Genomic DNA, 25,256 nt, shown 5'->3' with positions numbered 1-25,256 from the left:
CCATATCCTGCATGAGATTGAGATATGTCCGCATATTTATTTCTATGCGGATTTCCTTTTTTCGCATAGAAATTATTGTGAAAACGTCTGCACATGATCTCTGTATGCCCCCCAGAATCTTGTGCTAGGAGCGAGATATGGTCGCACCAAATCCCGTGCTGGTCGCCGCATATTATTTCCATGCACATTTACTTCCGCATAACAATTGTATGCACGTGTCCATCGATGGATTATGCTGCTTGACGACCTCCAATCTGTCCCCGACGAATCGAACCAGACCACGAGACTCTACCATTATCAGTCGCTGGATGGAGATCAGATGGTTGCTACTTGAATTTCCGTTCATTTACCGTGGCCCCCAACTGGTGCACGATGGGAGACCATCCACGAGAAGAATTGGGTTTAAAGGCCTCTCGCCGTTCCAGAGAACCCAGGGCTCGGCTGAAGACCCGGGTGCTTCCCGATCTATAGCTAAAGGATCCCAAGATGCAGCAGGTACTTCCGAAAACCCTAACTGAAAAAAAAACCCTAACCCTAGATGTCATTTACACTATTACACTAGCTCCTTCTGGGTTCGTTTTTTTGTGCAAAATATGGAAATTTTTCTGAAGATTTTGGGCGGGGATTTGGAAGGGGGAAGGGGCGGAGGCGCAGGTGACGTGGGAAGATCAGCAGAACATCAACAAGTTTGGGAGGTTGAACAATCGCTTCCACGAGCTCGAGGACGAGATCAAGGTCGCGAAGGTATAATCTATTCGTAGATTTATTTATAATCGATATTGGACGTCTGTTTTTATATTTGTTTTGGCTTCTGGATCTTTAATTTATGGTTTGGAAGCTAGTATCTTATGATGTTTGGTTTTTTCCTTGAAGTTTCCTTTTTTTTAACAAATTAAGAATTTTTAATGCTTCAAATCTCTTTCTGCACCGTTTTTTTTAATGTCATTTGTTATGCTGTTCGAGCATCATCTGTTATGCAAAGTTTGTGTATCTTCCTTGTAATTTGTTTGATATGGGATGCCTGTTATATGTCCATTTTCTCGTTTCCGTTTTGTTTGGTATGTTATGGCAGCTGCTTTTTCTTTAGAGTTCCTCTGGATTGCATGAGCTTAATCTCCATCCTCAACAAGGTTTGCGTCATTTTCTTATTGAAGGACGTTTGAGGTTTCACATGAGATAAGGTTGTGTTTTCCAATAATTCAACACCAATTCACAAGGTTGGCTAAGGTGCTTAAAAAACATTCAACACGTCAAGGTTCATACATTGATCTTCAATCTTCACAGTTCGTATAACTTGGATAAAGCTTTTAGTTAAGCTCAAGGTTTTCATGTTGGCGAAGATCTCAATTTATAGCGGTGTCAGGCACTCATTGATATAGTTATATAAAATGTTGGTTCTTTTTATCTCAGTTGATATAAATCAATATTTCTTGAGATATCAATTCGTATGATATTAACATATAGATGGTACAATATTAACATATTGATTGATATTTTCCAATATTTTTCTTTAACTTCCTAATAGATTATTTTTTTTTAATTAATGAATCTCAAAATCAATGCCCAAATATAGTTGCCAATCCTGGTTTTCCATTCTTGGCCAAGATTTCGATATCTTGATCAGCTAACATCCCAAAAATCAAAACTTTTCCATCTCGCCTGAGATAAACTGGGATCTTGGATCGCCTCAGTCTTGGTCACCCACCAAATTTATGGATATCTCAGCTTATTAAAAACCTTGGTTAGGCTAAGGTTGAGTTATTGTTTACAATTTGAAAGCCTTTATTCTTCTCTTTCTATGAGTGAAAAGGATAGACTTTAGGTGCTGAACATGGATCAAAATGGTTTCCTAGGTCAACTTTTAAATCAAGGTAAGAGTTGAGCCAATGAGAAGGGGAGTTATTTAGGGATTGATGCTCTTATCGCATCAAGTTAGAGTCAGCCAAATAGAGTGTTTCTTCGGCCATTTACATATCCAAAACCACAAACCAACACATATGTTTTGTCCGCATCTATATCAACCTGTCGCTTTTAAACTTGAAATATGCTTATTGGACCTTTAAAAACTTCAACAAAGTTAATGAAAGAACAGTTCCCACTTCCTTTTTCTTTCTTTATTCATGTATGCTACTCTGCTCGATAGTCGAGAAATTCAATCAACATCCTTCAACTCACTGTCTTTTGTAATGAGTCATGTATCATAATTACCTAAGAGCTTAACTGGAGGTGACACAATATCTTTTCTTTTCTTTTTATTGAAAAATCATGTATTTAAAATCACCTATAGGTGACGATTAATAGGTCCTCTGAGCCTTCATATGAAAACTGAGTTTTGAGGCATCCTTTGGCGTTGTGCTTCCAAAGTCTGGCAACTCTATTTGTAGAGGCAGATGGTTATTCAAGGTGTTGACACTTACTTCTATACTCTCCTTCCTTTGCATATACTAATAACAGTTAATGATGTCGCATTTTCACTTCTAATGGGAAGGTGATCTTAGATGAAAATCTTATCTCTAGCGACAACAAATGAACTGGTGAAGCTATGTCTTAAATAGTGTGGTATTTCTTCGCAAGTCTCTACAAACCTTGTTGTTCGTCCTTTACCTCCGTTCCACCTGATGCCCTTACAAAAAACTTTCACCTTCTAAGATACCCTCTGCTCGCTAGAATTAGGCAGCAGACATTTAGACATCCCAACATGCCTCCCGCCATACATAGCACCAAATAGGTTGCAGTCTATGTGATGAACAGTGGTAACATCCTAAATTTAATACTCTCTCCCATAGTTATCTATTCATTAGAAATATTTTCAATGGCTAAGTTCAAGTCCTTGTGCCCTTTCGATGCAAGACAACAATCTTTATGCGTACACAGCCTGCTACTTCAATATATGGTAGTACCTCTTTCCCCTTGCCGCAGAGAAGACTCTGCATATTTCCTAGAAATTTAGATGCTCATACATAGACATGGATATTGAATGGGCATGTAAACATCCCATCCCCCCTTTCAAAAAAAAAAAGGACCCACACAAACCCAAACACACGTGGACACACAAACACGAAGCAAAATAAAGGGAAAGATAGGAAGACTTAACCTTAATATAATGATCAAATTCCAATTACATCTGCTAAACGCTAAGTATGGACGGTGAGATGGATACCTTAAGAGAAATCTCTTAGTCCCATTAAAATTATAGGCCAACATAGGTACCCTTTAGAATTTAATGATGAAATGTGAAATTTTCAACAGTTGCCCCGAGGTAGGTTTTCATTTTGTTTTCACTTTTTAATACATCTCTATATGATAATGAATAAGCATTAGTATGATATGATTGGCTATTGATGTTAGTTAGTATACATCTTTTGTCTCCAAAATACTTTGTGCTATCATAAAGTTTGTCATTTGATACATCTTTTGCATCATCTTTCTCAAGGTGATTAAAGCAGTCAGCACTGATACTATACTATTTATGCCATTTTTTCCTTACCAAGTAGTACATGTTGATATTCTTCAAACATAGCTCTCTTGATAAGTCTTGGACATGATTAGAACCTAGTGATGATGTAGAACATATAAATTTGTCTCACATTGATGGGATAAGGCAGGGGTTGGTTATGTTTATCTTATATAATGTCTTAATTGCTATATAATAACTACTTCTCCAATGCACTTATATGTTTACACATGACTGTGGCCTTTCCAATTATTCCTTGTGAAGTGGGATGTCAAGAATGGGTTGATGGTAGACTGAGATGGGCAAGCTATGAAGGATTAATGGACCACGGGGCTGTTGTCCTTAAATCAGATAGTAAGAATAGAAAATAGAAATAGATTTTAGGGGATTCAGAAATTCTAGATTTTACTCAAGGAAGCTTGGTTCTTAAAGGATTCTGGGGATTATGGATTACAAGGGAGATGTCTGAGCGATTGCAAATTTTTGTCATAAATATGATAGATAATGTTATTAGATCTAACAACAAAGAGATGAGATGGTGCAATGCTAAAGTTATCCATGTGCAGCAGTGCAGTGGCAACACTTAAAGATACTGTGTTGTGCATGTATTTTTTCCCTCTTTTATTTTTCTGGGAACACTACAAATACATTATATTGTTAGACATGTCGGTCACTTATGTGATAGATTCTAACACCAACCGATTAAGCACTGGTAGTGTCCATGTTAAATTGGAAACGATGGTTTTTCCATTTTCTACTGAGTTGCATTATGATCGTTGTTCTATATCATTTATCATTGAAAAAAATAAAAATATATAGAAAAGACAGATTACAATTATTACTGAATCAGGACATTATCCTTGCCCCTATTTTAATGAATAAACTGGAATTTTATCAAAAAAAATGAATAAACTGGAAAACTACTCGTACCATTTGTTTTGGTTTGTAGTTTGCCTGGTCGACATTAAATTCAGAACACTATCAGCTGCCAATCAGCAACTGCTATATGCAAAAAGTATCATAAAAGTGATGGCAACATAATGTACTGGGTAAGTTGGCCTATGACGTGCTGAAATTGTTAAAGTTGGGCATGTCTAACTCATTTGTTAATGTGTCCTTCCTTTCCCTTTTATGTGAATTGACTGACCTTGTTTTCTCTCAAAGGGGGTGTTTTGATGATGGAAGACCATGTCCTCTGGTAAGATCTTCCCCGCTGGCTCTTGGTTTAACTCTTTGGAATTTTATTCTCAAAAAACTCTTTACCATGGAAGCAAAGCAAACCAGTGAGGCGGAGGATCCGGTGAGCACCGATTATCCCTATGTTTCTGGGATAAGATAAAACATCCTGGAGATCGAATCAGTTATTCGCTAAATTAGAGATTAATTGTGCTTGTGGCAGCCTGGGCTTCTTGTAGTGCTTCTCTTCCTATGTAAATTTAAAAGGAGGTCCTTGCTGGGAAGATCTTTTTGGGGCAGATAAGATCTTCTGGCATCCAAACACCCCCAAAAAGTAGAAAGTTAGACAGTGGAATTGTACGTCTTAACTGCCTGAAATACTGGGCAATGTAATTGTGATATGAGGTCTTGCTGAACTGCACATTTCACACTGTGAACTCTTTAGTTTTTATGTGGATTGATTTATCTTGTTATATCTTTAGAAATATAACATTGATATATGTATGACGGCAAAATCGTATCCACCTTACTGCCTGGAACATTTGCTATGTAACTGTACTGTGAGAGCACCTGCTTGACTGCTCAGTTAACTTCTTGAAAGATCTCGTCATTTTAAGCTACAAAAGTAGGAAAAAGAGATGCAAAATTTTGATGTAATTCCTGAGACTTGTCATGGACTTGTTTGCTCTGTTCTGCAGGAAGCAAATGAAAGTTTGGAGGATGCCAGCAACGAATTAATTTTGTCTGATGAGGATGTGGTGAGGTTCCAAATAGGCGAGGTCTTTGCTCATATGCCTCGGGAAGAAGTTGAGAGCAGGTTGGAGAAGATGAAGGAGGATGCTAGCAAGGAACTGGAGAGGCTGGAAGAAGAAAAGGAATCTGTACTTGCACAGATGGCTGAGCTCAAGAAGATCTTGTATGGAAAGTTCAAGGACTCCATCAACTTGGAGGAAGACTAATTGGGGCTTTGCACTGCCTCGTGTTTATTTGTGTTCCATCTCCATAGTCCTTAACAGTGTACTTTTAATAGGCTGCCGCTTGTTTGCTAGAAGTTCGTTGGTCGGTATTTTCTTATCATCTGATGAACCTCTCAGTTCTATAAATTGGGCGCCATTGATGTCATTATTTCTTCCAAAAAAAAAAGTTGTATGAATGTGTCCTGCTTTTCTTGGGATGAATCCTTAAGTTACAGCAATCTGGAAGTTATTATATTTGTTGTCCTTGGTATGGTCATTAGAGGCTGGAAGAAATGTTCATCAGCTTCTTCATTCTGCGGGGAGTTGAAAGGACTTTTCTGATCTCTACTGCAGATGAATTATTAAATGATGTTCATGTGGTCAATGATACCATGCATGGTATGCTCGTGGTTCGGTCGCCAACAGGGATTTTAGTATTTTAGAGCCCATCATCAGAAAATTAAGCTTAGGGAGAATGCTGATGGAAATAAGAACCTGTATTCAGCATTTCAATCTCGCTGCGTAGAAATAAATCATGAATTGTCCCTTATTTTTAAAAAGGCTATTGTTTGGTCTTTGTACAAGACTTTCTTCCGTCTGATAACCTGTGACTGGTTAGGAGGGTATCATCTCTTGTATCATCACTTTTCTTTTACTCTTTTGGCCTTTTCCTGTTGGCCTCAACATGAGATGTCTGGGATCTTCTTGTTTAGCTAGCAGCCATCTATGCCTTTTTTTCCATTTTTTTTAAATTCATAATTTTTATTTCTTTGCATCTTCCAATAACTAATTGAGATTCTACCACAAGTTTTATTTTAGTTTTTCCCATTATTTGTAATGCACTTTTTCAGCATATAGGGGATTGGATTTCGAGCTATACAAGGGGAGGCGGGAAGATGTTGGCGGGGGATGAGGGAAGGGTGGGAGGGATTTTTTTTGTAGAGTTTTCAAAGAAATCACCTCTTGGAGAGAATCTTGGTTCCCAATACTTTTTTTTATCCTCGTCTTTTTGTCTATCTGGCTTTTCTCACCCAAGGATTTGATTCTAAGGGTGCTTGTCCCTAGACAATTGGGTCCAACATCCAAATAAGCTTTTTGTCGACATGTTAATTGCCACATGGATGATGATATTACCAAATTTTCACAAAAATATATAATAGTTGCAGGAGTAGAGATAAAGCTTACATGTTTATAATTAAATAAAATTATATAATTTTGTTGAAAATAGAAAAATATAGAAGATGATTAATTAAAAACTATTTTGCTTGTAACTATCAACATGACACACCTTCCAAAGTCTCAAGATATGCTTTAGATATAGCTAACAAAGTGCGCAAGCCATCTTTGACAAAAGTAGGTCACATAAAATTATTTCACCATATAATAGTAGCTCATTACTTAGAGCATACATAAGCATTCTATTATGCTAATAGACCTTTGGGATTGGTTTTGATTGCCACATAAGAATCATGCTCTTATAAAACCATTGGCAATCTATGATTGTGTATTTTGTGCGACTTTTTTAGCTTCATAGCAGTTAAGAATGACATAGGAGTAATTTCGATAATAGATATTCTCTATAACTATTTCACCACATGCTAGTAAATTATTGAATGAGCGTATTAAAAATCTCCATCCCCTCCTTATCCACATTCTTAATTCATTCCACTCTTTTAAAAATTAAAAGAATATCATAGCTCTTTTCTATTTCATATTTTTTTTTTATCTTTCTTATTTTTCAGTGCCTTTGACTTTTTATAAATTATACCTCTAGCGTACATCGCATATGTCAAGAATAATGGTATATGTTTAATAAATAATTTAACAACATCATTGAATGAATAATTGTTTGCAAGTGCATAAAGTATCAAAAAATAAATATAAAAACAGCCTTCAGAAACAAGAAGAGAAAGATCAGCTATCCACTCAAAAAGAAATGAAACATGAAAAAATAGTGGTCAATTCAAAAGGGTAGACCCTAATCATTTTATTCGACAAAGCACGTCTTTTAAAATCTTCACCATATCCCAGTGAATCGCCAATTTAGACAATCAAACTCATGGATGAAGTCAGCACATTGATTTTACTTTCCCTTGGAATAGTAAAACAGAGAAAGCTATGACAAAAGTAAATCTATGAATCCCCTAAAATTATTTCATCAAATGTTAGTTTGCAGCACAGTAAATTAACCCAAACGCCCCAAGACTCCACCAAACCAGCGTTCCAAAACCCTCACACAATCCCACGTGCAGCAAGAAATCGTTATAGCTCTGGTTTCAAAACTTCTGAACCCAAAAGAGCTTTTCCAATACCAAAAGGCTTCAATCCAAACCCAAATCCCCCTTTTTCCCCCAAAATATTTGGCGACCCGGCAAACCCAGATTTCAAATTTCTCCGCTTGCTCGTTGGTTCGAACTTTTTCGTTCCCGCCAAAAAGAATTCCCTCCCCCGCTCACCACCACGTGCGGGGGAAGGTCTTATTTCCCCATCTCTCCAGGTGAGCATAATACAACGGATCTATTTTTTTTCAACCCTCGCCCTCATTTAACACCCCCCTCTCCCACTTCCCCTCCCCTCACCCTCCCTCTATCTCTCTCTCTTTGTGTGCGTCTGATCTGATCTTCGTCCCTCGTCGGCCTCTTCGACGCTTTTGTCGATCATCGCCAGTGCCGATCGTCGGCGCCGTATTCGCTCTTCCAGGTAACAATCCTTCCCTCTCTTCCTGCATCTCTCTTCATTAATTTACGTAAAAGAAACCCAAATGTGAATCTTTGGCGATGGTATGAGCTATTTTAGGGTTTTCTTGCGTGTTCGCCTTTTTTTTTTTTTCGAAGTTCGTAATGGTTTACTTTGGCATGATGGATGAGGGATTTTTAGATGTATTTCTTGTTTTCGGCTGCAAGCGGGCAAAAATTGAAGGTCCACTCTCCGTATATTTTCTATCTTGATAGAAATTATTCAGCAGTTGACTGTGTATTTTGGTAAAAAAGCGGCGAGCGAGAGGTTACATTTTTTCGCTCTATGCTCCCAGCCGCAAGGGTTTGATAAAATGGACTCCCTCGTCGCATTCTCTCCCTCATTCTTCACTTTTGCATTCTGATTCCATCTTTTTCTATCCTTGGTTGCCGCTTATGATGGTGATTCCATTTCTTTTATCAAGTCTCATTTCTTTGATCGTAGATGCCCTATTGCGCAGGAGAGGTCTTTGTTCTTAAGGCACAGTCTCCACGCAGCTGGCCGTGGATCCATGTGATGGCTGATGAATATGGATTTGGTAGTGAATGGGAGAGGTGGCTCAGGGGTTTTACATGATCTCTTTCAGTCTCGAATTATAAGTTTGGTGCAGCTAGAGTTTCCTACTGAATCAGATTCTTTATGTTTTCCATCTTAGAGCATCTTGTTTCGTAATGGGAATTTGATTTTATGATCCTCTCCAACCAATTGCTTCTTTTCTCTTAGGGTTTAGTACAAGACTCTGCAAGTCCATCTACTGCACATTAATGTGTTTCCATCCTTACAAATGATTTGATGCTATGAAATAAACGCTTGTAAAATGGACTACCGTTGCATGCAATCATGTGGTATCTTTTCTCTGAAGCCAAACATAATTGATATCAGTTGTGGATGCCTTTTATGGTTGTATTCTCTGTTCTTCAGTTTATTTACTTGTTCTTCTTCCTGTTGGGAAAGATTTTATTATGTAATCATGTAACCATTCATGGAATCACTTGCATCCACCTGGGGCTTGTGTTGCGATAAATCTTTTATCTTTTTATTAGCTAACTAAGTGATATTTATTATGCCTTTTCTTATAATTTTTTTGCCCGCTTTTTATGCCTTTAGCATCAGCTAATAGAAATTAGGTTTTCCTTTCACAATGATCTTGCAGTTCGTGAGGTAAATCCCTTGTCAGATTTTGTCAAAATCTTTCTTAGTTTTTTAAACATTCAAGCTATACTATTATCTCTATATTTATCCTCTTCAGCATGAAATTAACATATATACAAAAAAGAGAGTCATCACTGCATTCTATTACTGGTGTTACCTAATAACAAAGTTTTACTGCATTCTATTATTGGTCACATCAAGTTTTTTATGTTCTCAGAGCATAAGATCCGTTCCCCTAACTCAAGCATTTTCTTTCTTTCGTTAAACCAGATGTGCTTATGTTGGATTTATGTGCTAAAACTTTCATCTGATTCCATCCATTATTTTCTTTCTCCATTCAAGCTTCACTGCTTGCCACCTGTTAGAAGTTTGCTAGAACTCTTAAAAATGATTATTATTGGAAAGATTCACCAAAAGTCACTTGAAATCACTAAAACTATCAAAAGATTATCCAAGTTTGTTAGCTTGATCTCAATTTGTTTTGGTTTGGCCAATTAAGGTTGTCTTTGGCATTTTTGGTGATTTTATCTCTGGTTTTGTCCAAAATATTAAAAGGGAAACAATTAGACAAGATAAAATCCTTTTGAAGTTTATTGTATTGTTTTTATTGACCACATCATTTGAGTGTTACTTATGTTACTATTATTATTTTTTGTGTCAGTTCTGAAAACAAGATTTATATTGTCCATGAGATTTAAGCTCTAGCAGTGGTTCCACTTTATTAAATATTTTATTTGATATTCTTTGGAACCCAATATTTTAGCGTCTCCTTATCTTCTTGAAGCCAGTAGAAATTGAAGCCTAACTTTAATGAAGTGCTCCATAAAATTTAAAGAATGACCAAGTTCCCATGTATATGATACGTTTGGCCTTGTATTTTAGTTCTTGCTACTCCAAAGTTGCCCCAATTTTGGATCAGTTTTGGGTGCAGCTTAATTTTTTTGGTCTTGGCCGTAAGTTTGGGCAATAGAAGCATTTAAGAATTTTGATTCTGGTCATATGTTTATTTTGCTATGATATCGGGATTGTTGTTAGAGTTCCTGCATGCATCTTGGGCTTTTGGTTCCTTCCCTGATACCTGAACTTTATTTATTTATTTATTTTGGTGAAGTTTGACAGTTGATCACCCTGTTGGAGTTGATAATTGGTGCTTGGTTTTTGGACTTATCAAACATACATGGGGAGTATGGCATGGAATCTTGGTTCTGCAGATTCTACAGGTTTAATTATTACACATGCTTCTAATATAAAGTTTTAGTACTATAGATGCTTTTTATTCTGTAGGTACGACTAAAAAGTTCAGTGGTCACTTTGCTAGTCTTTTTGTCTTAAGACTAAAATGCTCGTGGTTCACATATAGGAATCTTCCCATAAAATGAAGGCTCGATATTGAATCTCTATAGCATGATGAGTTCAGCTTTGATATCTTGTATTTTTAATCTACATGTGCCGATCATTTTTATTGGTTTGCATATACCATGATTTGTATTTATAAACAAATTAATATACATCTTCTTGTATAACAATTAAACATTCTATACTTCAATTCCCTTATGGCACTTTTTAAGTGGCCATGAGTTTGTCTTGTGCATATAGTGGCAATTGCGTAATAAATTATCAATCTTGTCTAAGCATATCTTTGCCGCCATGTTTATTGGTCTTTTTATTCTTGGAATTTTTTTAAGTAATGCATGACAACCAAGCTTTAATGGTTGGTAAGGATGCCTAAAATGTAATGCAAGTGTGATACCTTGATTGCCATGGAACAATTGAGACTTGCTTGATTTCTCTAACCTATGTGTTCCTATGTTTCTCTTTTAACTAACAAAATTGTTATTTTCCATGCTTACATTTGCAAAAAATTATCTTGATGAGTGATGACACCTCCTTGCAAGGGATGGAAATCAAGCAGGCTGGGTAGGGTTGGTGGTCACCCTAGATCCAATCCAATACCTTAAGACCTTTACCCAGAACCCAACCTAATACCCTAAGACTGTTGCCTAGAACCCAACCCAACCTGGCCTTTAACCTAAACTCTACAACTAAAATCAAACCCAATCTTAATTTCTTAGGCTTGTTTCAACATCGAGTTGAGTTAGGTCGAGTTGGGTCAAGTTGGGTCATCTAGATCAGTTTAGCCAAGTCATCAATAAATGCACCTATGCCATATATATGATATCTAAACATAAGATGCACACACTAGGTGATCTTGAAAATTAGGCCACATATAAGATACACACACATACATATAAGTTGCATATGTAAAATTAGAAATCTAAGATAAAATAACAAGGAAATGTATACTAGATTGTTTTGCAGCATCTTTTATTATTCTTAAGTATGGATTGTTTGGATTGACATCAAACTATATAATTTTAAGAAAATCAATGAAATATTAAGGGACTAATATTTGATAAAAACTTAATATTTGAATGCTTATCATTGCAATGGTTTTGCTATCTCAAAATTTATACAATTTTTTTTCCTTTTTGATGCTAATTGTCCATTCATGAAAGGAATGTTTGGATGGTTTGGCAAGTGACCGGTGATAGTTGATAGTCGGCTACATGGAATGGTAATGCATCACAAGTACCTTGATCGTTCAAAACCTAAAGGGCAAAAACTTTTGACTGCCAACTACTAAAAATAAATGACCGGTCAAAATTACTGGTTTTCTCTTAAATAACATAAAGTAACACACTTTTATATCTTAATAATGGAGGGAGGAGAGGAAGAGAGAGAGAGGGGGGGGGAGTTTCTCGTTCATTATTTCATGGCCCTCTTGCCTTTCACTATCACTGCTATTGCCTTGGCTTGCATTCTCCTCACTGCTATATCTATGCTATCAAATCACACAAACACACACTCAACCCATGGTGCCTTACAACTTTACAACAATTATGACTGGCCAATGGGTATACCAACATTCTTCAATTACACTCCCTATGTTGGGGCCCAACCATCTTAGGGGGCGTTTGGTATGGGGTGATTGGCCTAGGATCAAGGGTGATGGGGGTGAAAGTGATGAGATTACCGTGTTTGGTTGTACCACGATGATCTTATGTGGCAGCGATCCTAAATCACTTCCACTTCTCAAATCACCGCTCATCCCGGTGATGGGATACCTGTCCTTGAGGTCGGAAATTCAAGATCACCCCAGGGCAGTGATCCTAAGTTGAAAATTATAGACCAAAATACCCTTTAACTTTTCTTTACGCTCGAGTCGTTACCTCTTCCCTATCTCCGCGCCGATCTCTCTCATCTTTTTGCTCTCCTTTCTAGCGAGCGCAGGAAAGGAGTCCGAATGCTAATAAAAAAAGGAAAGCCTCCACCCAAAGGAAAGCTTTCGGGAGGCAAAGAGAAGATAACTACAAAAGAAAGGGAGAAGGCAAAAAGGCACCGACTTGCGATGAAATAAAGAGAGGAGAGAGAGAGGGGTAGGGAGGTTCCTTGCCTTGTTTTTTGTGTCTGATCGTGAGATTTGAGGAATCAAAGGCCCTATATAAAACGGGAACAAGAGCTGGCTATGAGTCTTCCCCTTTGATGGAAGGGAGGTGGAGAGTTGCCTTCTGTGGTTGAATGGCTGCTTGGGGTTGAATGGTTGCTATGCTGTGATGTTGTAGTTGCTGCTTGGGTACTCGAAGGGGAGATGATGGGATGAGATTTTTATTAGTTAGATGGAGTGAATTTCTCATAATGCCCTTGCCTTCTTTAGTGAATTTGTCCCTTTCTGGACAAATTCTTTCCTTTACCTTGACCATGAAGTGCCATGGGATAATCTTTTCCTATTTTGCTCTCGCTTGACATGGTAAACAGTATTGCCAAGTATTATCTCAGTTATTTAATCAATTTCATGGGCCTTCTTTTAGAGTAATTACTTTTCCGTGCTTCCATTCAAGAATCATATTAAATTGAAGAGGCACTATTGCTATCTAAGGTTAGAGCACTATTGCTATCAACCATAAATAGATGGAAACAATGCTAAAGATCCATAGTAAATTTTATTAGCATGAATGGTCGTCAAAGAATCAATTTTTTTTTTAGTGGGGATTAAGCAAAAGAAACTTATTAAGTGCTACTAAAAGTAGAATATACAACAAAATTTTGGAGCTATTATAGGAATTAGCAATATTGACGTATATTTTTGATTCATGAAAATTAAAAACACATAAAAAATCTATTTAAGATATATCAAAGGTATTTGTGGTATTATGTGGTCGGTAATCTTGGATCTCCGTACCATACCAAACAAGTTATTCATGGATATTTAGAAATTTTTAATCACTAGACCATGGCTTATCAAACACAGTGATCTTAGATTACTGGGGATCAAATCACTCTAGTATTCGGATCACCGGAGATCTTAGATCACCGTGGTGATCCTGTTAGGGTTACCAAATGCCCCCTTATAGTGATTGTGACTGGCTATGGGTTAGTGCCTCATGTTGGTACTTTATTTTGGTAATTCCGTTTGATATAATTCTCTAACAATGAGCTCCATGAGAAAGTTGGTGGGTGAGGTGGATGAATAGCTCATTGGGTGGATTTAGTGCTACACAGATATGCCAAAATCTGGCTTTTCTTTTCTTTTTTCCCCCATTTTTTTTGCCATGTCTGGAGACTTGGACACTTCATGAGACACCTTGACACTTACAAGCATTGAACCATGATGCTGTTATGGTAACATTTAGCAAAGGTTTTGTGAATTGTATGAAATTAACAAGCAATTGATCCAACAAACTATTCATTATGCTTCTATATTTATACATATTTAAAGATACATCTATATAATGCAGGCATGTCCTTGTCCAATATTTAAAAAAATGCTGTATCTGACTCTTTTGGACACCTAACAACTGTGTCATGGGTCTAACTAACATTGGGTTGATCACGAAACTTGCAGTGAACCCAAGCTCCAACATTTAGTGGAGGAGATGTTGCATGGTGACAATCATGTGCTCTTCTAAGTTGATAGATAGACACATGAATAGAATCGTTCATCGGAAATAAATATAGAAATAAAACACAATCTGTTCATAACTTGGATATCTGCTTATTTCCTTATATACCCTTTACAAATGAGTGGCTAGGATTCATTTTCAAAGTTCTATAAAATATAATAGAATGTACCATAGTGAACTCATAATTAAATATCTAAAATAGTAAATTATTCTAATGAGTTACATATGAATATGAAACTTGATATAATAATTACCATCATGTAAAGTATCATGTATCAACATACACCTTATAATCTACTAAATATTGAAAGCACCGTACTTAGATATATCTTATCTAAATATTTTGCGTGGACCCCTTTTCTCGTTTTCACTATTGCTTAGACACGAGAATGAGAATCAGACTTCTCAAGTGTTCAAATGTCTGACTCGATATGAGGATAAAATAGAGATACAAGGATACATAGGAAAGAATATATTTCCAACTAAATCATATTTATATAGTTAAATATTTATGATAGAAAACACTAAAACATATTGTTTGTAAGGCCTTTCAGTATATATGCTTCTTGTTCAGACTCCTTGATTAACTTAAGGACATTGGAAAAATAACATCTTGCAATTTTTATTCCAGAAAGAACTATTTAACATTAAAATGAAGGATTGAACCCATCGTTGATAGATTTCATCTCTCCATCAATTTTTTTTATAACTTTTAGCGCGCCCCTCCACTAAAATGGGTTGGAAGGCCTGTATGCCTAATCTATGCAAGGTGGGTGCTCTATTCAACAATACAGGATGCCCCCGCATAACTTCTTGAAGTATTTCCCATACAATCGGTTCTTTTTCCCGAATTTGACTTTTAGCAATCCCTATGTTAGAAGCAACATGTTGTCTGATTAGACCACGAATTAAAAATGTTTGGAAAAGCTCTATTGCTATTTCTCGAGGTAATCCACATTGATGTAATGAAAGAGAAGGACCCACAACAATGACGGAACGTCCCGAATAATCGACCCGTTTACCAAGTAGAGTCTCACGAAATCTTCCCTCTTTGCCTTCAATTACATCTGAAAATGACTTGTAAACTTTATTATGACCATCCCTCATTGGTTGCCCCCGGTAACATAAATCACCTCGGAGAAGTAATTACTTGTCCCAGGAATTAGGATTAGTCGCCACTGCTGATTGCCTCCCATCCATTTCTGCCACCGTTACTAAACAGAATTTTAAATTATAATAATTTTTAACTTCAAAATTTTGAAAACATGTTCGTATTAGAAGCAAGTTATAAGTGCCCTAAAGAAAACATGTGGGAAGCTGAATTGTGACATAGGTGAAACTTTTAGGAAGCTTCATTAGAAATGAAGTATGATAAAGATAAAAAACCATTTCAAACTAGTTCTTAGTAGTTTTCCCATGGTTCATCATTTGTTGCCAATGTGTTGTCTCCCTGTTTTTAACATATGATTTCATATTTCTAAACTTTATGACCTTTTTTAGACATCATTTTCTTCTTTGTGGCTTACATGTCACAGCAAATATATTGGTGACAACATATTAAAACAAGCGAAGATCACCAATGCAATTGCATTTTTTTCAACATTAAAAGAAACTCTTTTCAGTACTGTCTAATGTGATTCAGCTTTCTGTTTTCAAGCTAGTATAACCAATCTGTTCTGTAAATTGTAAAACGGCTTCATACCAATTTACAAGCCAATCCAGTCCATACATTATTGAAACCTTGAATTTTGCAAGAAGTATCTTCTTCTTGTAGATATGGATGCCTACATTTATGATGAGTGGTTATAATTGTGTTAAATGCTGTAATGTTAAAACAGGATAATAGTGGCTTACAAACTTTGATTGAAGCAAATGTTAATTTTAAACTCTAGTCTAGAATTAAATGGTTGCATTTAAGACCCAAGAGTTAAATGATTTGAATTAAGGCATTCTTTTACTTAATTCATCTAAGATATTTTTTGTCATATTAATAATTATTGGATAGTTTTCCTTATTTAATCCATAATTTTGAAGATTTTTTTATTGCCATTGCTTTTATCCCCAAGGTTTTATCTTCACACTTACTGAATTTTGTTTCTCTTTCATATTGACAATATGACAAAAATAGTTAGCCGATTATAATATAATTTCCAGGTACTTTACTGATCTTTTGTTAATTTCTTCTTTCCTCAGTATGATTTTGATTCATATTGTACTTTTACTTAAAATATCACTACATGTGCCATATACGTGGTATCTTCTTGGCTTATCAGCTTTTGACTTATTTTAAGATTTAATGTACCATAATAGGTCAGTAATTCTTGTTATGGCTATAGTCCAGGGTTTTATAAATAGTGGCATGGCCCAGTATTCTTGCTGGCCGGGGGTCAATTTGGCCAGTGTGTCTGCATAACTTTCTTGATGGGTCAATATTTTTTTTCACCTCATGATCTTTGTTTTCAAGTGGAATTTGATACTTCTACATTTTTTTTCTTATGCTTTCATAATTCTTCCTGTTGAGATATCACAGTTGTTCGCCCTCGCCCTCCCCCTGCCCAGCCAGGTGTGGAGGTGCACTGGCAGCATGGGACGGTGGGCAGACCAAACCTATCTTGCTGTTTATATCTGAGTCTGTAACATGCTTCAGCTTTTCAGCTATTCTTGTACTATGAAGTTTTAAATAGTCATCAGCATATATTTCCTTATCTACTCACCCAGTTATATATGGTATGGTGCCATCTATCCTTCAGACAATCTAAGATTATACAATCTATTCCTAGCCTTCTTTTTTTGTATTTGTTACTCATCATTTTATAATGCTTTCCTTTATTGTAGTGTTAGCTTATTCTCTTAGAAATTGTGCTCATTGGTTGTTACATTTACTTGAATTTTAGATCTCCTTTTCCTTATAGTTCCTTTTATTTCTTTAGAATCTATGAACATCCTAATATCACCTACAGGTGTGAAGAGAAAACACAAAGGAATGCCTTCAACGAAGAAAGAGAAAATCATTGATAACACCAAGGTGGAACATGAAATAATGACAGACATGAAGGAAGAGCCTGTCGAGGATGGTGAAGAACCTGTTGCTCGCAAGAGGCCGAAGAGAGCTGCTGCATGCTCAAATTTCAAGGAGAAATCTGTCAGGTTATCTGATAAATCTGCAGTTCTTGAATCAAAGAAAAACCGTCAAGTGGAGGAAGAGATGGCTGCCGTTGATTTGACCAAACTTGGTCCTGAAGATCTTCCACCATGCAGAAAACTTCTAGACTTCATCTTGCATGATGCTGATGGAAACCCTCAGCCTTTTGAAATGTCTGAAATTGATGATCTTTTTATCACTGCTCTTGTCATGCCCATGGATGATGATTTGGAGAAAGAGAGAGAAAGGGGAGTAAAATGTGAAGGATTTGGGCGGATTGAGTCTTGGTCAATTTCTGGTTATGATGAAGGGTCAGCGGTAGTTTGGATTTCAACTGAAAGTGTAGATTATGAATGTGTAAAACCTGCAAGCAGTTACAGAAGGTTCTATGATCATTTCTATGACAAGGCATGCATTTGTGTTGAGGTTTACAGAAAACTAGCCAGATCTGTTGGTGGAAATCCAGATTTAAGTCTTGAAGAGCTACTTGCTGCTGTTGTCCGTTACATGAATGGAACCAAGAATGCCTCTGGTGGATTTATTAGTAAAGATTTTGTGATCTCTCTTGGTGAATTCATATACAAACAGCTAGTTGGATTGGATGAGACCACAGAGAACAGTCATGTGAATTTAGCCACATTGCCAGCTCTTGTTGCTTTAAGAGATGAATGTAAAAGTAGAATAGAGTACAATAGGGTGCCTCCAATGGTCTCAAATGGTAGCGTGAAGATTAATGAAGGAGGAAATCTGGAGGGTACTGAAGATGAGGATGAGAAACTAGCACGGTTGTTGCAGGAGGAGGAAGAGTGGAAGTTGATGAAGCAGCAGAGGGGCCGTCGTTCTGGGACTTCTCAAAGGAATATATATATCAAAATCAGTGAGGCAGAGATTGCTAATGATTATCCTTTGCCTGCATACTATGAACCCTCTGTTGAAGAAATGGATGAGTATATCTACTTCGACAGTGACAGCAGCTACATGTCCTATCCTGACCTTCCCAGAAGAGTTCTGGACAACTGGGCTTTATATAATTCTGACTCAAGACTTATTTCTTTAGAGCTAATCCCAATGAAGCCCTGCACAGAAATTGATGTGACAGCTTTTGGATCTGGTAACATGAGAATGGATGATGGTAGTGGGTTCTGTTTAGAGGCTGACCCAGGCCAGTCTTCTTCAAATACATTTGACAACCTGGATTGTGGGTTTCCAATATATCTGAGCGCAATTAAGGAATGGATGATTGAATTTGGCTCTTCCATTATTTTCGTATCAATTCGAACAGATTGTGCCTGGTTCGTCCCCCTCTTGCCCCTGTCCACCCACACACATGCACATATGCATCCCATCTCTCAACTCGCATGATTAGCTAGAACATTCATTAATGTCTTTCCATTAATAAGCACAAAGTTGACATGGAACTACCCTTGTTAGTTGTGTCATCACTCTTGCAGGTAATATAGCACCATATTCATCCAATTTTATTCTGCTTATCTTGAAATAAAATCACTAATATGAAACAATTCTTAGAAAGGGTACTGTGTATCCTGTGGGGATACACTCAGATGGCCTGTTTGTTTTATTTGTTTTTTGATGTAATCCTGGTACTTATATGTGCTCTCCAATTACAGGTACAGATTAGGAAAGCCGACAAAGCAGTATGCTCCATGGTTTGAACCAGTCCTTAAAACTGCAAATGTTGCTATTAGTATCATCAAGTTGTTGAAAGAACAAAGCCGGGTGTCAAGGCTTTCCTTTGCAGATGTGATCAAGAAAGTTTCAGAGTTTGAAAAGCGTCATCCTGCGTACATATCCTCAAATCTGACATTGGTAGAGAGATATATTGTTGTGCATGGTCAGATTATCCTTCAGCAATTTGCTGAGTATCCAGATGAGAACATTCGAAAGTGTGCTTTTGTCACTGGCCTTTCAGACAAGATGATGGAAAGACGTCACACAAAACTTGTTATGAAGAAAAAAGTTGTGGTAAAGAAAGAAGCAAATCTGAATCCAAGTGCAACAATGAGGCCTGTGTTGTCCAAGAGGGATGTAATGCGTGCTACAACAACAAGGCTGATAAATAGGATATGGAGTGATTACTACTCCAATTACTTTCCAGAGGATTCAAAGGAGGATTATCATGAATTGAAAGATGTTGAGGAACCAGAAGAGAATGAAGAGGAAGAAATGGAAGAAGAGAACATATTGATCCAGGGGGAGATTGATTCAAAGCCCTGGTCATCCGTACAGTCTCACAAGCCAAAGCTTAATTCTAAGGAAATAAAATGGGATGGGGAACTAACTGACAGAAAAGATTCTGGGGAAACTCTTTATGGACGAGCAGTTGTTCGTGGAACTGTAGTTGCCATTGGTGGAGCAGTAACTGTAGAAGCTGATGAATTGGAAGAAATGCCAACTATATTATTTGTTGAGTACATGTTTGAAAAACTTGATGGCATGAAAATGGTACATGGCAGGGTAATGAAGAAAGGATCTCAAACTGTTCTTGGAAATGCTGCAAATGAGAGGGAGGTTTTCCTGACTAATGAATGCATGGAATTTGAACTGGGAGATATTAAAGAATCTGTAACTGTGGAAATTCGGTCACGGTTATGGGGACACAAGCATAGAAAGGAGTACTTTGATGAGGATAAGATTGATAGGGCAAAGGCAGAGGAGAGAAAAAGGAAAGGACTGCCTATGGAATTCTTCTGCAAAAGCTCATATTGGCCTCAGCAAGGTGCCTTTTTGTCTCTTCCTTATGATGACTTGGGCCTTGGAACTGGTGTTTGCAACTCATGCAAACAGAGAGCATCAGAGAGCAATGAATTTAAAATAAACTCCATGACAAGTTTTGTGTACAAGAAGATCGAGTACAATGTCCATGACTTTTTGTATGTCACACCCCAGTTTTTTGGTGAGAACAAATTCGAGGATCGTGGAACTTTTAAGGCTGGCCGGAATGTGGGACTAAAAGCCTATGTTGTGTGCCATTTGCTAGAAATTGATGTTACTGCAGGGCCTAAACAGCCTACCCCAAAATCAACCCAGGTCAAGGTCAGAAGATTTTACAGACCTGAAAATATTTCTGCTGCAAAAGCATATGGTTCTGATATTAGAGAAGTAAGTGCTTTCTTCATAATTTCTTTTTTTCCAGTTTTGTGGAATTTTAATGAACAGCTGCACTTAAACCACTATATGGTGCTTTCAGGAAATGAAACTAGTAATATACAATGTGCTTGTCTTCTTTTATTATCTAATTTAGCATGAATTCTTGTTGTAATAAATTTTTGGTGGCTGAGCTCCAGGTTTATTACAGTGAAGAGATAGTTAGTGTGCCCGTAGAGATGATAGAGGGTAAATGCGAAGTGAGAAAGAGAAATGATCTGCCAAATCTGGACTTCCCTGTGGTTATTGATCATGTGTTCTTTTGTGACTATTCTTATGATCCTGTAAAAGGAGCTCTCAATCAGGTAAATTGTCTTCCATTGCACCTCCATTACATCTGTAGCTAAAACTTCATCTTTCCTTCTGATTGGAATTATTTTTTTTAGCAGTTGCCTGCCAATGTGAAATTTGCCTCCTTGACACGAAAGGCATCTAAAACTACTCTGAAAAAGAATAAGGGTAAGGAAAAATGTAAAGAAGGTAGGCAAGATGGCTCCAATAAATTGAAGGACATAGCCCAAGAAAACCAGTTGGCTACGCTAGATATTTTTGCTGGTTGTGGAGGCCTGTCAGCGGGATTACAGCAATCCGGTAGGCCCTTCATTATCCATACTAGTACAGTTTGACAATAACTAGGTTGGGTTGCGCTGATCCTGTAATGCTCAAAACTATAGGTGTTTCATTTACAAAATGGGCAATTGAATATGAACAGCCAGCTGGTGAAGCATTTAGTAAAAATCATCCGGAAACCTTGATGTTTATAGACAATTGCAATGTAATTTTAAGGTGATTACTGAGTACTTACCTCTAATAATCATCCTCCTCAATCTACCTCCACCCACAAATAGCCAAAGCTTATAAAGCACTCAATACGGTCTTTCAGGGCTATTATGGAGAAGTGTGGGGATGCAGATGATTGCATTGCAACTGATGAGGCTGTTAAATTGACAGCTGGGCTTGATGAGGAGAAGCTTAAGAACCTGCCAATGCCGGGTGAAGTAGATTTCATCAATGGGGGGCCTCCATGCCAGGTCTGTCTTTTTATATATTATTAGACAAACATTTTATTGTATCCTTTGGATCACATGCTATAGGCACCATGTTCATTTTGTTTATATCTGTGCTGTTTATAATTTTGCTCAAATTCTTATTCCTTCTTCAGGGCTTTTCTGGCATGAATAGATTCAGTCAAAGCACATGGAGTAAAGTACAATGTGAGATGATTCTAGCATTTCTATCTTTCGTCGAATATTTCCGGCCACGTTTCTTCCTTTTGGAGAACGTGAGAAATTTTGTTTCATTCAATAAGGGGCAAACATTCCGATTGACTCTTGCTTCACTATTGGAAATGGGATACCAGGTTTCAATCAATACTCACCACCAGAAAATATTTGCCACATTCTCACTTTTTATCTCTAAAACTGTCATTTTTCTTTCTTCACCTCTTTGTTCTTGTTTAGGTGCGGTTTGGAATTCTGGAGGCAGGAGCTTATGGTGTGCCACAATCAAGAAAAAGAGCATTTATTTGGGCAGCTTCTCCCAAGGAGACTCTTCCCAAGTGGCCAGAACCTATGCATGTCTTTGCTAGTCCAGAACTGAAGATAACAATGCCTGGTGGTGTGCACTATGCTGCTGTTCGGAGTACTGCTGGTGGAGCACCATTCCGTTCCATAACTGTTCGGGATACGATAGGGGATCTTCCACCAGTCCCTAATGGAGCTTCAAAACCCACAATTGAAGTAATTTTCTCCCCTCGTACTCTGAAGTCAGTATTTGTTTTTCTTTCTCCATTGCCATGCTTCTTAAAGAACAGTAGAGATATAGCTTTTCCCCTCACAGTTCTTATTTCCCCTTCATGTAGTATGGAAGCCAACCAGTTTCCTGGTTTCAAAAGCTAATTCGAGGTAACATGTTTGCCCTGAATGATCACATCTCCAAAGAAATGAATGAACTGAATTTTATTCGGTGTCAACGAATTCCAAAGCATCCAGGTGCTGACTGGCATGACCTCCTGGATGAAAAGGTAAGCCTTTAAGATGTTATTTTCTACAGATGCTGGTATTGCTTTAGTTGAGAACACAACTAATGTGTAATCATTTTTCAGTTTCAATTCTGAGTGTTGATTGAGCTAGCATATATGCAAAATGTAGGTTAAACTATCAACTGGGCAAATAGTGGATTTGATTCCATGGTGCCTACCGAACACTGCAAAGAGGCACAATCAATGGAAGGGGCTCTTTGGGAGGTTGGACTGGGAAGGAAATTTCCCTACTTCGATCACAGATCCCCAGCCCATGGGAAAGGTCGGAATGTGCTTTCACCCTGACCAAGATAGGATTATCACAGTCCGCGAATGTGCACGGTCTCAAGTAAGTCACTTACTTTTCTTTCATTAATGAATATTATTTGCTTACAACCGCTTACAATTTGGGGACTAGAACTACTCATTCCTTTTTCCCCCTAATTCTGAAACTATAACCTTATCTGCATGCAGATAACCAAAACAATTACTGTATATATTTGTGTCTAAGTGCATGGACATATATGTTTATTGGCACAGATTTCTACCTTCTTAATATTCTCCGATCATTTCTAAGTATTCCTAATCCTGTTATCATGCAAAAGATATGGCAGTTTTACATATAGGTAAGACTATCTGTGCAAATAAGCCAAATTGCATTGTTCTTTTTCTTTCCTTCCATTTTTAGTTGAAGGAATAAGCAAGTTAAATGATATTTTCATAAAAAATATTGTTATTTCTCTAGAGCAACTTCATCTTCTTGAATTCAGTGCATTCCAAAACTTTGGTAGCATGCTTCCTCATAATACTTTGTACACCATAAGCTTCGTTTTCTTTCCTTGCGCTGCCTGACATTCCAGTGTATATTGGTGCATGCAGGGATTTCTCGATAGCTACCATTTTTCAGGGAATATTCAGAATAGGCACAAGCAAATTGGTAATGCTGTCCCTCCTCCACTTGCCTATGTGCTAGGTTTGAAACTGAAGGAAGCTGTTGATGCAAAGTCTTCTTCAGCTTGACTGTCTCATGGATGTCTCTTAGTCGTCCAGGGGTGCCACCACACCCACATTGGATCTGCTAAACTGTCTATACCTATACAAGCATCAGCTTTCATTTCTTCATTATACAAATTCTTCACATCAGTTTATGGATTCCTCCTCCCCACCATGCTAGAGGCAATTTTGAGTGGCTTCATGTTTTCTCAGATAGGTGGATGTCAGGTCATGGCTATTTTTTCCTTCTGTCTTGAGGGTGTTATGAGAATTAATTAGGGCAGGCCTTGCTCCATGTGACAAGAGTGTCAGGTTTGAAACATGGAATTTAGTTCAAACCAATGTGTAAGAGAAAAGGCCCTGAGTACTCCTAGAATTCTCTGGAATTGAGCATGCTTACTTCAAGGCTTCTTTTGTATATCTTGAAGAATGGGAATTGTCATTTATCGCTACTTTGGAAGTTAAATTTTTTGACACTTTTTTTCCAAGGAAATCTGGACTGATTTTGTAATGCCGAACTAGTCCACCTTTTCTTTTGGTCAATACAGTAAAGTTGTTAAACATTGCAGATTTGCCACCCTGAGATGTTGTAACATGCGAGCACCACTCTGGATCTTTATCACGGTTGTGTATTTAAGTTTGAATTGGCACGGTATGAGTTTATATAAAGACTTTTCAAGAAAGAAGTGCATTTGTTGGAGTACGATAATCAAGTAAAAGGATGCTTTAAGCCATGGAAAATCTGCGTCAGTTTCAGCATATCTTCCTTGAATTATGTATTTTAACTTTATTCTTCTAGAATTACTTGCTTCGTGTCTGCTTTTTGAATATGATATCAGTGAATATGTGACAAGCTTAATAAGAACGAATAGTGCACTACAGCGGGTGTAGAAGCTGTGAAAGGTCGCAGAATGTTCGAAGCCTGTCCTCATGTGAACCTTAATCAAGGTAAAAAAGATATAAGCTAGGTTTGACTAATTCTGACTGCTTTATTGTTGTAATAGCAATCAGCTGAATGCCGACTACATTGATGGATACTAACCATTTGATTGCTGAGCTCTTGTACCTTTCAGCTTAGAACTAGCTGAGCGGTTTAAATTCAGTCAAGTGCCTTGGAATTTTCAGCTAATTGCTAGTGCAACTAGTGGAGATTCACGGATCTTGTACCTGACGCTTATAAAGCTAATTCGGTTTGGGTCTTGATATCTAGTCTTTAGTTTCTGATTAATTTAAAGAAGAAAAAGGAGGAACTTGCAACCAAAGATTATGGCAATTTAATTTTTCATGAAGGCAAGAAGTCTAATCTTATCATCTACCAATATGCTGACAAGCATCTTTTCCATTATCTCAATGAATGATAGGGGTTTTCCGGCCAATATGATGCAATACTAGCATGCTGTACCATTAGATATCTAAGGCAACATTTCAGTTGAGTTCTCTTAAAGCCAAATTATGCCTTTGTACTGTTTTCTGTCATATCAGATTAGTGGATATCGAAGCT

General features: G+C 37.3%; 2 protein-coding genes across 4 annotated transcripts; both read left to right on the top strand.

The window, feature by feature from the left end:
- Positions 1 to 366: 366 nt before the first annotated feature.
- On the top strand, positions 367 to 5,850 carry LOC103705976 (probable prefoldin subunit 4). The gene is made up of 3 exons (XM_008789900.4): positions 367 to 495; positions 634 to 744; positions 5,329 to 5,850. Exons 1-3 carry the CDS (start codon positions 487 to 489, stop codon positions 5,587 to 5,589), a joined length of 381 nt encoding a protein of 126 aa, XP_008788122.1. The 5' UTR covers positions 367 to 486; the 3' UTR covers positions 5,590 to 5,850.
- A 2,254-nt stretch (positions 5,851 to 8,104) lies between these two features.
- On the top strand, positions 8,105 to 24,424 carry LOC103718772 (DNA (cytosine-5)-methyltransferase 1B-like). 3 transcript variants are annotated; one of them, XM_039114281.1, is made up of 13 exons: positions 8,118 to 8,286; positions 10,594 to 10,694; positions 17,396 to 18,869; positions 19,206 to 20,697; positions 20,883 to 21,047; positions 21,132 to 21,333; positions 21,417 to 21,528; positions 21,626 to 21,773; positions 21,905 to 22,102; positions 22,203 to 22,481; positions 22,604 to 22,765; positions 22,893 to 23,111; positions 23,642 to 24,079. In XM_039114281.1, the coding sequence occupies exons 2-13, from the start codon at positions 10,652 to 10,654 to the stop codon at positions 23,780 to 23,782; spliced, it is 4,635 nt and encodes a 1,544-aa protein (XP_038970209.1). In that variant the 5' UTR covers positions 8,118 to 8,286; positions 10,594 to 10,651; the 3' UTR covers positions 23,783 to 24,079. The 3 variants fall into 3 exon arrangements, with proteins under 3 accessions (XP_038970210.1, XP_038970209.1, XP_017701132.1); XM_039114282.1 differs by lacking the exon at positions 10,594 to 10,694 and having other exon boundaries at positions 8,105 to 8,286; positions 23,642 to 24,424; XM_017845643.3 differs by lacking the exon at positions 8,118 to 8,286 and having other exon boundaries at positions 23,642 to 24,424.
- The last annotated feature ends 832 nt before the right edge of the window (positions 24,425 to 25,256 follow it).

This window comes from Phoenix dactylifera, chromosome 16 (assembly GCF_009389715.1).
Source record: "Phoenix dactylifera cultivar Barhee BC4 chromosome 16, palm_55x_up_171113_PBpolish2nd_filt_p, whole genome shotgun sequence".
Taxonomy (NCBI): Eukaryota; Viridiplantae; Streptophyta; class Magnoliopsida; order Arecales; family Arecaceae; genus Phoenix; species Phoenix dactylifera.
Note: the sequence above shows the minus strand (reverse complement) of the source record. Positions and strands in the feature narration are given on the sequence as shown.